We start from the raw sequence: 13,001 nt of genomic DNA, 5'->3' as shown, positions 1-13,001 counted from the left end.
AGGAGCTGGCCCAAGTGGCTGGGGAGAGGGAAGTCTGGGTCTCCCTGCTTAGGCTGCTGCCCCCGCGACCCGACCCCGGATAAGCGGAAGAAAATGGATGGATGGATGGATGGATGGATGGATGGATGGAGTTTGCATAAACTGCTATGAATTTAAAGACTGGAATTGTTGTATTGATTATTTAAACACTGTAACATAATGCAATGCTGTATCATAACTCACAGATCTTAGTAAGATTCCTCCACAAGAAAAAGCAGTTGATCCCAGTAATTAAGTTGCTTTTGTTCAGTCGATCTGTGTAATCTGAACAACTTGTGAATAAAAGATCAAGTGCTGTTTTACTTCAGAAACACGTTGCCCATCGCTCACTAACTTCAGTTTCCGACATATAAACACAGTGCCCGCTGGAGAACTTTCTAGATGAGTCAGGGAGGGGGCAGGGTTCTGCTGGGTTTTTTGAGATGGGAGGGGGAGAGAGCTGTAATGCATTAGAAGTGCCTGAGAAAAGCTAAAGTCTTTGTGAATTAGGCGCAGACTCTAAAACTTAATCTTTAAAAACATACTCATTGTTTGCGATATTGTCAATTTTGATACTGCATAAGACAAAACTTGTATGTTGGATATACTGAATATATTGTCCACACCTACTCTATATTACCATCGGTTTTGCATTCAACAATTATTTCAGCAGAAATAATATGAGATTCCTGAAGGAGTTTCCTAAGGTGCACCAGAAGCTCTACAGCTAGCTTCTGTTGTGATTTGTTATTGCAAATAATTATAAAATTCCATGTAAATAACCATGTAAAGTGAACTTGATAAAGATGGAAAGGTCTATGAAAGATAACATCTGCATGAACTGCTATGACATTCTGGAGAAACAGAATGTTGTTTTAAAACAGAGGAAATCCACCTTGGTCTTTGTTGTGTTCAGACTAGCCACTTGCTTGTTAGTCCTGTCAGGCTTAAACTTTATTTCTCCATACTGAGGTTGTTCAAAGAGCTATCTGAGATATTATTTGTTCATAGACAAACTTCCACGTGTTGCTTCTGGAACTATTTTACTCAATGACATGTATGCAACTCCTTTGAAATGAGTCAGCAGGAAACAGAGACAACACTGTGATGCTCAGATGAAGAGAGGATATATAAAGAGGAAGAGTGAGATTAGGAGGTGAGGCTTAACAAAAAAAGCAAATGAAGGTAATTCACAGGCAACAAACCGAGTATAAAAAGGCACTTCTTTCTCCCCCTGCTGTGGTAGAAATGAAGCTCTGCAGCCTGGCCTAAGTTAAAGCATGGACCAGCTCAGTTACCATTAATCATACCACATACCATCATCCTACATGGCCCTCCCTATTCATCTCATGTGATGACCTCCCACCCCATCTATCATTCATAAACCTATTCTCCACTCTGTTGCATCACAACTGAGTGAAGCGAGCTGGTGTGCACTGACGGCCCCTTCAGAAACACACTCCCACTTTCTAATTTTTGAACATTTCTGCACAGCTGCACCAGCACAGGCCCATGTCAGCTTCTTACCTTAGAGCAGAAAGGTTAAAAATCTAACTTGCACTTTACCAGAAGGAAATCTGTTAGGTAGAAATGTGAACTGGCTATGTGACTAAAGAGAATTCAAATGTTTGTTTCAAATATGTGGGAAAATAAGTGATAATCCTGAGTTCGGTGACCCTGTCCAACAGGACTGCATGGCAACACTCAGAAACCTCATAGAAATGCAAAACAGAATTCTTTGTTAACAGATATTTTCAGATATATTTTAGTTGAGCTTATGGTATGGCATCTGACACCGAAGGACATCAGACAAGGGCATGGCACAAACTGGCAATGTCGCGTTATACTCCACATGCCTCCCTCCCCCAAAAGCAAGGCACTATCTGTACTGAATTAAAAAAAAAGTAATATTCCAGCAATTGAAGCGCAACAAAAAATTAAAGTTTAAATAATGACAGATCATTGTGTCATAAAAATAACTGATAATAATTAAAACACTACTTTAAACTTTCATTTCACATTTGATCTCATTTTTTCACATTTTTATGTTTAAAGTGAACAATGTTTTATGTGTAATAACAATAAAATTCCTAATTTACAGTATATGCCAAAAAATGTAAAAGGTATAACAGAAGATACAGAAACATTTACTGTAATAAAACAGTATATAACTATTATTCAGGCAGAAATGTAGTGACATTCCTGGAAGTGCTCCAAGTGCTCACTCCTATTGGAGTTATTTGCAGTTGCAAAAGCCACAGAGTTCCAAGTAATTACCCATGTAATGTGAAGTTGGCAGCACAGTAAAGGCTGATAAAATAGCATCTGCATGAACCATCTGCATGAAATTGTTGAGATTGGAGCTATTTAACTATGCCAGCAACCCACTTTGGACTAGTTGCATTCAGATTAGCCATCGTCATTATGGTCAGACTTAAAATTCTATCTTTACAAACACAAATTCACCAAAACGTATTCAAATGTATTTATTTGTTTTTTTTATTTTGGAGTGAGGTTTGTAAAAAAAAAAAATTGGTGAATCATTCAAATAAGACAAACAGTTTCAACGAACTCTGCAAATGTTCAGCATATCAAGTCTAATCAGGTTTGTTTCTTTATAAGGACAAAAAGAACTACCCAGCTAATTTTTCTTCTCCAAAACTTTATCCTCAACATTCTTTGGTTGTTATAAAAAAATCTCCATTTGTTCAAACTGTTGTCTTTTGTATTTATGCTCCTCTAATGCTACTCAGGGAAACAAACAGGTAGTTTTTCTGTGGTATTAAAACATCACTTCTTTTCTGGATGAAGTCATAATGTGTAAATTCTCATTTCCAACATTCAGACTAATTAGCTGGTATTGTTACAACAGCTTGTAGCTCAGAGCTCTGCAGAAAATTGAACACATGTATTCAATATTAGGACATAAGAAGCGCTATGTGAGGGTTGAATCAACATTTAATCAGAATATTGTTGCTGCATCTAATGAAACAATCTTCATTTCGTAGCTGGCTAATAGTCACATTAATGAGCTGTGATCTGTAATAAACAGTTAATTGTTTTATCAAATCAAATTTGTCGACAGAAATCTATTAGTCAAACGCGCTTCGTCAGGCTGCTGATATAACTGATTACAGCCTAATGTGGAAATGAACCACTTTTCATTCATTATCTCCCGCAGCCGAAGGAAAAAAGTAATCATTGGATGTGCATGTACAATTCATTAACTTTCTGAGTCCACCTAATTGAAGATGGCTGTCACAGCTAATTAGCCTTAGCCAACACAGAAATGGCTATAACTCAGTCAAATTTACTTATATTGAGCTAATGTTTGATATGGTAGTAGATGAGAGTCATCCTCCATACATACACACACTCTGAGTCCTAATATATCTCGCAATATCACATCAGATCCCACATAATGTCATTTATAAAGTTTGGCTAAAATGGCAATAATTATGTATATTCTCATCACATTTAATCTGTTAAAACTCTGGCATAAAAGGCTCTGGGCAATATGTATTCCTTCAATGCTAGGCCTTTAATATTCACTGTGCTTTCCCCTAGAAAATTCTCAATTTGTATATCTTACCAGCTTGGCTATGTTATGACATGTCACCTGGTCTAGATTTGGGGAATTTTAACAAGAAAAAAAGGGCAATTATGTGCTTTAACAGCTTTAGTCTGCCTTTTGGTTGAATAACTGTGGCAGAGAAGGAATTTAAAACGCAGCTCTTCAAACAATTAAAACCACAAAATATGGATCCGGTGAGTTAATGTTTGAGTTTTCTTTTGTTGACTGTGCTGCAGTAGTACAGCTGTGGAACTCAACTTTCAAAGAGCAAGTTCATGTCTGAGATGTCTGAGCCTCCCGGTCACATTCATGTGGTCTTTTGAGTGACAAGGCAGCTGAATAACACCTTCATATTATTCCTGTTCAGGAGACAAAATCAAAAAATTATAAGGTAAACTCACAGCTATTACCGTACCGGCTGAGTGCTGAAGACAACAGCCTTAGAAGAATGAGACAAGATGAGAGGCAATTTAGCACTAATCCGCCGTGATTGTGCATTCTGTACACCAGATTGACTCTGAAGTTAATGGTGCTTGACAAGGAGATGGGTGTCCTCTGTCTGTCCCCAGTGAGACTGTGACAAAAGCATGAAGAGTCCCCAGGGGAAGATCAGGTACACCAGCACAGCATGTTACACAGGCTAATTAAGCTTAGCTACAGATGCTAAGCTGTAGGGAGCAGGTTTGCTCTGAAAAATCTCTTATAGAGGCAACTAAAGACAGCATAAGTTCCATAGTACAAGAAAAGAAAATTGTTGCAATCCACAATGTTCTTTGCACAATAAACTGTTGAATAAATCAGTGGCAACAGGCTGAAGAGGCCATCTGGCTCATTTCTAAGTTTACACTTCATTTAAAACTACCTATGGCTGAGGAGATTTGCAGTCTGAGATGATGCATCCCTTCACACTCGATATTGATCCTGCTACAGTGTAAAAAAAAGTAAAATCAACCAGAATGTGGACAGTATTTGCAGGTTTTTGGCAAGGTCTTGAAATGCTTACTAAGCAGTGGGCTCCTTATTACATGTGAAAGATGGTTTTTATCATGCACAAAACTTTTGTAAGAAGGTTGTGGTGGTTTATTGACATGGTGGCAGCCTATCACTGTCCTGGGTGGAGCACAGTGAAGCTTGGGTTAGCATGACGTGGGGCCCACATGAGCCATCATTGCTTGGTTACAGAGAATTTGAAGTCAGACTGGCCCTGCTGAACTTGTGACAAAAGTCACAGGAACAACCTAGCATAGATGTGAAGCTTGTGACAAGTAGAAAGACAAAGACCATCCATGTTCTGGCAGGTTTGTGACACTGTAGCAGGGTTATCGTCCAGTGTGAAGGGGCCTTATGTTTGCATCAGAGTCCTTTTACCTTTTTATATGTATGTCTCTCTGTTCATTTTGAACTGAGGATGTAATTTTAATTAATTTAATTAATTTAATCAACTACAAATTAATACTGGGCACTCATCAAAGTGCAAAGGGCCGACATGCCAATATATGCAATTCCAGATTGCATTAACAAAAAAGTCTTGCCCCCCTATAAATTATGTCAGGAGATGTTCTGCAGTCAGCTGCTGGAAATTTATCATTATAAAACTGGAAATAAATTATTAGTAAATCCATTTTCATGAGGTCCAAAGGTCTTGTCCTGTACATGGCAGTGAAGCATGTGTCTAAAGCCAAGCATTCCCCCGAGAGACAGAGCACCTCTACTTTTACAATGAATGGATCGATGGATCAGTCGCCTTCATTCTGTTGAAACAAGGAATACCACAAAGCTCTGGTAAGAAGAGGAGTGATGTCATTACTGGTGAATGTTTTAGGAGGAAGTGCTCTTCAGAATGACTCTTAATGTTGACCTACTTCATTACTGCTTACCTAAAAATTACTCAAAAGAAGTACAGAGAACATCCATCCGTTTCAGAAGGTATAGACAGAAATGTTTTTGATTGTACTGAAGGGAACTTTGTCATTTTATACTTGAAGAAACCTATAATATTTCCACTCTAAATCCTTGTGTAGCCTATATTTGATTATCATTTTTTCTTACTCCTAAAATAAAAATTTGAACCATCCAGATACTGTAATTCTGGAGAAGTGTTAACATGACTCAAATATTACTAAAATGAGTTGACAAAGTGGAAAAAGTGCTGTCAATAACCATGGCAACACCAAACTTTAATTTATCTGTGGTCATTTGATGGTCTTCAAAGTAAAGCCACTGGAAACCCACTAAAAGGAAAGATGAGTGGTGTCTTTCAGATTTCATGCAATCAAATGAATAAACCTGTTATTATTATTGTTGTCACCCAAGGCAGAGTGGTAATGTTTTTGCCCTCTGGACAAACCACTGAATGCATAATAATGAAACTTCTTAAAAGTAATATGAATATGCATCTACAACTCATTAAGTTTTGGAGTAAATTCAGTTCAAGATGGCTGCTGCAGCTTGCTCATATTAGCCAACACATAAATGGCTATAACTTAATAATTTTTCACAGATATTGAGGTAAATTTGATATGGTTGTAGGTGAGAGTCATTGGTTGTAGCTGAGTTTGATATCATGAGATTGTGCATAATGTTATTTCTCAAATTTAAAACTCTGACATGAAAGGCAGTAGAAATATGAATTACTTCAAGGAATAGGAAGGAAAGACCTTCAATAATAAAAAAATATTATTACTATTGATTATTATTGTGATTTTTTGTATCACATCTGAATGTAAGCAAAGGCTCAGTCTGTGCACGACATGAATATGGAATCATATTTTTAGGCTAATGACTAATTAATCCACAAAACTATGCTTATTAATGTGGCTGTGATTTACAATAAACAATGAGTTATAGACTAATTATAGCCTTCGGTCTCTGGGTAGCTGCCGTTGTAATTTTTCCACACAAACGCTCTGACAGAGCGGGTTTTTTTTTCTTTCAAACTTGCCTGACTTCTTTTCTGTTTATGATCAGTGTTTCACAGAAAACCGAAGAAGGCGGGCGCTTCTGCTTCCTAATCTTGGAAATTAATAGTGAAGAAAACACTACATTATCTCGTTGTCTTTTTTTTGCAACAACAATGTTAAAGTTTGTCATTTAACAGAGCCNCCCTGGGGGTCTCCAGCGGTTCGGACTCTATAAGCACCCCTGGCTCCCGACAGACAAAAAAGAAAAAAGAAAAGAAAAAAAGCGCCATGTTGTGAATCCAGCACGCTGCTCCAAGTTATTAAACCACTCCTGTGCAGGAGTGTGTGTGTGTGTGTGTGTGTGTGTGTGTGTGGAGCCGGAGGGGCTTACCTTCCCAATCGCCTTCTTATACCTCATGGCAGCTTGTTCGATAAGATTTTGCACTTTAATATTCCCATCTCCGCACGGAACGACCACCCGCGTCCTGCCGAAACACACCGTCACTTTCATGACTCCCCGCCGTCTCAGAACATCCGCGTCCGAGCCTCGATAACCATCCCCGGTGCGCGCGGGGCTGTGCGCGTGACGGTAAAACAAGTCCAAAATCCCCAGCTGAAGACCCGACACAACTCCGTGTGTGTGCGTGTGTGTTGTTTCCTGGGAGCAGCAGCCCCGGATCCAGCGGCAGGGCTGGGTGGCGTCCTCCCTGAGCCGTGTTGACTCACTTTACACGAAGTTCCCAACAGGAAGAAAAGCCTCCGCGCGCACGGCCCAGCTGACGAGCTGACACCGAGAGAGCGCCACATGTCAGAGCAGGCACGAGGAGAAGAATGTTCTCCAGCAGGAGCCAGGGTTCAGGGCTCAGGGCCCAGGTTCACCTGACACACCAACCTCTGACCTCAACTTCTGCGCTTTCAGGGGGACAAAAGGGAAGTTTGTAGTGTGGATTTTAAAAACATCTCCAAATGTAATCTTTGTTAGGCCAATGGAACATAGAAAAGAACTTCCTTCCTTATAATAAAAGTTTCAGGGCATCATAATGACTCCGTAATATCGATCAATTAAACTAAAGCCTCATAAAGTTAAACACAAAATGCTTCAGACAAGATAAAAAACATAAAAGAAAAGCAGAAAACATTTACAAAAACCACATACAAGATCATTTAATACAGGAATAAGCTGTAAAAGGATTAAATCGTTGTAACTCGGTTGTTTTCTCCAACTCAAAGTTCTAAACACTACAGGTAGGCCTTAAAAATATAAAAACCAGCACTTTAAAAGTGAAAAATTAAACATAACATTAAATAAAAGTTATTATTTTACTTTAAAATAAATATAAAAGTGGTTAAGATTCAGTAACATATAAATATAAATTATATTTAAATCTTACTGAGTTATGAGTTAAACTAGAAGCACAGTAAAACTAAGAGAAACAATTAGTTTAATACTTAATAAAAAACTGTTAATAACTAATTTCACTAAAAGCCAGAGTCAGAAGGTTCAATAGCTCCGACTAACCATGTGACCAACTTAGTCATGTGTAATTAATGCAAAACAAGTGTAATGTATGCTCAAAGTCATTGTCCAGTTGGAGTTAAATAAAAAGATTTTACATTTGTGCCACAGTGGGTTTTATTGGCTGATGAAGTGTCAAATTGTCATCAGTCAAAATGGATGAACTTTACTGACTTATGGTCAAGATTGATGAATGCAAAGAACAGGTGAACTGTTTGTACTGATTAAAGATCAGCCCAATAAAATGTAAAACCTGAAAATGATGCTATCTGACCTAGGATGAGTTATGTTACATCAATAAGAAAACAAAGGAAAATGGCTCTGCATGGTAAAGCCATTTTGGGGCCCCCGGAGCGTTTGTGCCCATGGACCCTTGAGGGTCTTAATCCTGCCTTGCAGGTAAGTCTCGAGTTTACGTCTAAAAACATCAACAATCTCAGCTGATCTCAGGTCTGTTCCTCACTGTGGGTTTTACTTCTAAGTTGAGGTAAAATCAGAGGACCTGAAGGATCAGGAAGGCTCAAAACGTAAAAGTAAAACTGATTAATAGCCGGGACTAAGACCATAAATATTCTAAAGATCACAGGAAGTCACTGCAGAGACTTGAAATAAGGCGCGATGTGAGCTCTGTTTCTGGTCTCTGTCAACATTCATGCAGCGGAGCTTCAGTTCTGAAGCTCAGAGTTTATATTTATACTCGGAGTTATACATTTCTCAGAAAGTGTTACAATAATTGTTCTTGCAGGTGTTAAAGACAGGGACTAAAGTCTCTGCACTGGACTGAGAGAGTCTGGATTACATTGATCTTTCTCTGGTTAATACTTGTAGTGGCTCCAGACCCTTTTAGATGTTTTCCCAGCTGGGATTCCCACAGTTGAGTGTGGGGTCCCTGCTGTGGGTCATGAAACACCAAATGGGGGCTCTTCAGAAGATCTGCAGAAAACCAAATTAATGTAAAAAAAGCCTGCAAATAACATCGTCTGTTACAAAGAGACGAAAACAGCACTCATAATCTGATAAAAAGGATAAAATGGTTTATGAGGCTCTTTATTAAATGGCTTAATAACAATGTTTGTACACTTCAACCAGTAATAGTTTGGGTCACAAGTGTCTGTGATTCTTGTTATGTGGATCAAAATCGAATAAGTTTGAGAATGATTGATAAAGAGTACAAAATATAAGAACTTTTACAGTCAGAAAAGCCATCACAGCCTCTTCTGCCCAGAGCCTCAAGGTGACACAACTTTCCGTTTTATATAAATACTTTGTACAACAACTAAAGCTTGTTACATTTATAAAGTAAAGAACTAGAATAAACTGTTAAGATTTATCGCTTCTCTAATAAATTCATGTTCATGTAAAATATTATGCATATAAGATTGACTGGACGGGACCCCAGCCCCATCAGAAGGAAAGCACAGACCTTTGTTTACTTCAACTGTTTTATCGAAGTTCTCACTCTTATCAAAGAGACTTGCCATATTTTTTGGAAACCATCTTATTTTGATGACTCATGTTGTTGTAATGTGTGAAAAACTGTCCCCCCCCAACATCCCCCAAATGTGTTCAAAACAGTTTTTTTTTCTGGTGAATTTCAGAGGAAGATTGAATAGTTTTGATAGACATTGGATGAATAAAGTGGGTGGAAGGCTAACAACATGCTAAGGAAAAATGATGAACTTGTTTTGCTGCTTGTGTTGTAAATATCATCCTGTCACACACATTTCATTTACATATTTACCTAAAACCGGACAAGAAGACTGCTAAAATCTGCCTTTCCTTTGTGGTTATGAATACAAACATTATTCATATCCATAGTATTTTTGGTTAAAACTTTAACCCTCCTGAAGCCCCATAACTGAAGAGAAGGTCCATTTGACCCGAAGGCCACGAGGGGTTAAAGACCCACTGCAGTGGTCCCGGAGCCATATGTTGCAAACCCCTGATATAGACAAACATTTCACATTAATCACCTGAGTTACACCACAGGGAGATTCTTGAGTTTGCTGAGTGCCTGTGGAAAACCTTGATCTAATCTCAAACCTGGAGCTGCAGGTGTATCAAAGCAACCGTTACTCTTTTATGACCTCCCTTCGATTCATATAAAGAAATTGATCATATAGAAGATAAGAATTTACAAATGGAAGTGCTAAAAAACAAAATAAAAAGTCTTATCTGCATTTGAAAGCGCGATGCTCACTGAATGACATGAACATTAATAGCATGGATATAAACGGTATAAGTTATTGACCTGCTCTGTACAATAAGAAATGTGCCAAAGGACAGAGAAAGCATGTGACCCAATTTACAGATAAAAGCTGAAACCTTTTCTGCAGAGCTTCCCTCCCTCCCTGCAGGTCCCCTCTTTATGATCTGAGGCAAAGTGAACATGAGTAAAACAGGACAGAATCTGGTGTTTTTCTGTACGTCCTGCAAGATGGGGTGATTTATGTCAGTGTTTAACTCTCATCATGAACTGATGATTTGAGTCCATGCTAGTCCAACTTTGTTTCTCTTCCTGCAGGGCCAGACTCCATGGCTCAGGGGTTGTAATGTGCAGTATGCTGCCTGAAATGTTTTAGTCCTGAAGCAATAGTCCTCTGACTTCAGAGAAAAATGCTCAGACTGTGTCCGAATACAAATGTTTTGACTAATGACAAGATTACTACTGTAGGAAAGGTGTGAAAACTTGAGTTGAGCGTTTTTCTACAGTATACGTGTTACTAGCTCCACCTAGCGGTTACTGCGGGTAATGTTCCCCAAATAGGAAAATAATTTAGAGAATGTTTTCATGACTTTTACCAAACTGTGTCTAAACCTTTGGGCTACTTGTGTTAGCTATCATCAGAAGGCAAAAAGCAGCAATATTGTTTCATCTTTGCATGAGACAGATTTTAATGAAACATCTGGGAAATAACCATTGAATGTGCATCTATTTAAAATGGCGACTACATTCACCCCTCCTAAGAAAACACAAAAATTACCATAACTCAGTCACTTTTAGGGTTGTTGGTATAACTGTAGCTGAGAGTCATTTACAATACATACTTTGAATATTTCTCATCGCACAATATCTTCAACTTCAGCATTAACTGTTGGAGTTAGTCATGTTTATCTGTTAGCAAAATATCTTATGAACCACTGGACTGATTTTAATGAAATTTTCCTAACATAATCATTGGATGTACATCTACAACTGATTATATTTTGGAGTCAATTCAATTTAAGATGTCCGCCATAGCTAATCAACATTCGCCAAAGCAAAAATAGCTATAACTCAATGAGTTTTGCAGATATTGAGCTAACGTTTAATGTGGTAGAAGATGAGAGTCATTAACAACATATGCTCTGAGTGCTAATAAATCCTGTAATATCACATGAAACTGTGCAATATGATAATGTTTTAAGGCTTGACCAAAATGGCCATATAATTTCCCTGTTTCTTCAAGAAATCTAAGGCCTCTATTTGTATTAGTAAACAGCCAATACTGTAAATCCCTGAAAAGTATAAATACAAAGTTTCCATAAAGATTGAAAACATCTGTATTTTACAAAAGGTAGCATTTTAGGCATAAAATCCAAGATATCATCCTGACAGTTTCAGTAAATGAGTTGAAGCTTCCGAATGTGTCGAGCTTGTTTACATGCCCAAACTGATACGCAAGATAGGAGATGTTTGGAAACTGGGTCTCGGTATCCACTGCACACCAGGAATGCAGACAGAAGGAAGATGAGTGGTGAAGAGAAAAATATAAAAAAATCATGTAGCATGCCTCCATCTTCTAATCTCCTCTGTACAAAGAAATAAAATATCATGCAAGGTGAGTTTATTTATAAAAGCGCACACAAATAAAGGTGAGAAAAGAAATAGTCAGAATAATAATGAATGGACAACAGAAAAGAAAGAGTTATGGGAAAAGATCTAGAGCTGAATTACTTTGTTGTTAAATATGATTTAGTGACTTTTATTGAAGAGCTCTTCAATAGATGTGCTTTTCAGCAAACGTTGGTTTTCAGAATAATGACCCCTATAGAATATTCAGTCAAAAGTAAACAGTGTTCTGTACATATGTTTTTTCTTTCCCGCACATTCCCTCAGATTATGGAACTGTGGGAAAACACACTTTGTACAATCGTACGTTTCCAGACTTGTCCCGTGTGGACAGAGGAGCAGCGCTACAAAGGAAGCACTGTAAACATGTGTGTGTGTGTTTGTGTAATATAAATGTCAGAGAGGTGTTTCTTCCACAGCAGGCTTGCTCAGACATGACCCCGGCAATGGAGTGCATCATTCGTGACACAGTCAGGATGCTGTTGTGACACTTACTTCGCCACAAGACATCATTTCTCTCTCTCTCTCTCTCTCTCTCACACACACACACACACACACACACACACACACACACAGATACAACTTTTTTCAGCCCTCATTTAGCTCCCTCACAGTTTTCTAGGAATGTTTCTAAGAAACGGATCCCAGTTATTCATAAAACTTATCATTTGTGAACTTATTATTACAAAGTCTTAAGGGAAGCCATCTTTCAATAAGTAGACACAAAACATCTAAAAAAAAGAAGATAAAAGAGAAGAAAGTGAGAAATCAGCATCCAGTGTTTCTTGGATTAAAGCCTACATACGCTGCAAGAACTTGCATGTTGCAGGCAGAGCCAAGTTATAATTTAAGGGATGAAGCATCACTCAGATGTTCACGTTGACAGCTTGTCCAATAGCTTTCTAGCTTGCGGGTTGTTGTTTGACCTTCAACGCAACAAAGAAACCACATGAGGTTGAATGAACAATGTTACCCCAAAAGGATGCTGCTTGGATGTTTTCTTTCTTCAACCTCATTTGTTTTACCCATTTCTTCACCAGATGGGTATATCTGTACTTACAGATGCAGTATCCTCCTCTCGTCTTCACCTCTCTTGTATTCTGCCTGTTGCTTTTGATGGTTGACCTCAGATATTTAAACTGACTACCTTCACTACTTCTA

The 13,001-nt window shown here is 38.2% G+C and overlaps 1 protein-coding gene across 2 annotated transcripts in view; it reads right to left on the bottom strand.

The window, feature by feature from the left end:
- The window catches only part of LOC108245193 (partitioning defective 3 homolog), a 485,244-nt gene extending 477,958 nt beyond the window's left edge, over window positions 1-7,286 (bottom strand). The window contains exon 1 of one of the 2 annotated variants that reach the window (XM_017431897.3): window positions 6,884-7,286. In XM_017431897.3, the coding sequence (XP_017287386.1) occupies window positions 6,884-7,003 (120 nt within the window). In that variant the 5' untranslated portion in view covers window positions 7,004-7,286. The remainder of the gene's footprint in view (window positions 1-6,883) is intronic. The other variant, XM_017431896.3, reaches the window with a different exon arrangement.
- Window positions 7,287-13,001: the final 5,715 nt, after the last annotated feature.

Source organism: Kryptolebias marmoratus, linkage group LG21, assembly GCF_001649575.2.
Source record: "Kryptolebias marmoratus isolate JLee-2015 linkage group LG21, ASM164957v2, whole genome shotgun sequence".
Classification (NCBI taxonomy): Eukaryota; Metazoa; Chordata; class Actinopteri; order Cyprinodontiformes; family Rivulidae; genus Kryptolebias; species Kryptolebias marmoratus.
The sequence above is the reverse complement of the archived record's forward strand: the minus strand, read 5'-3'. Positions and strand labels throughout refer to the sequence as shown.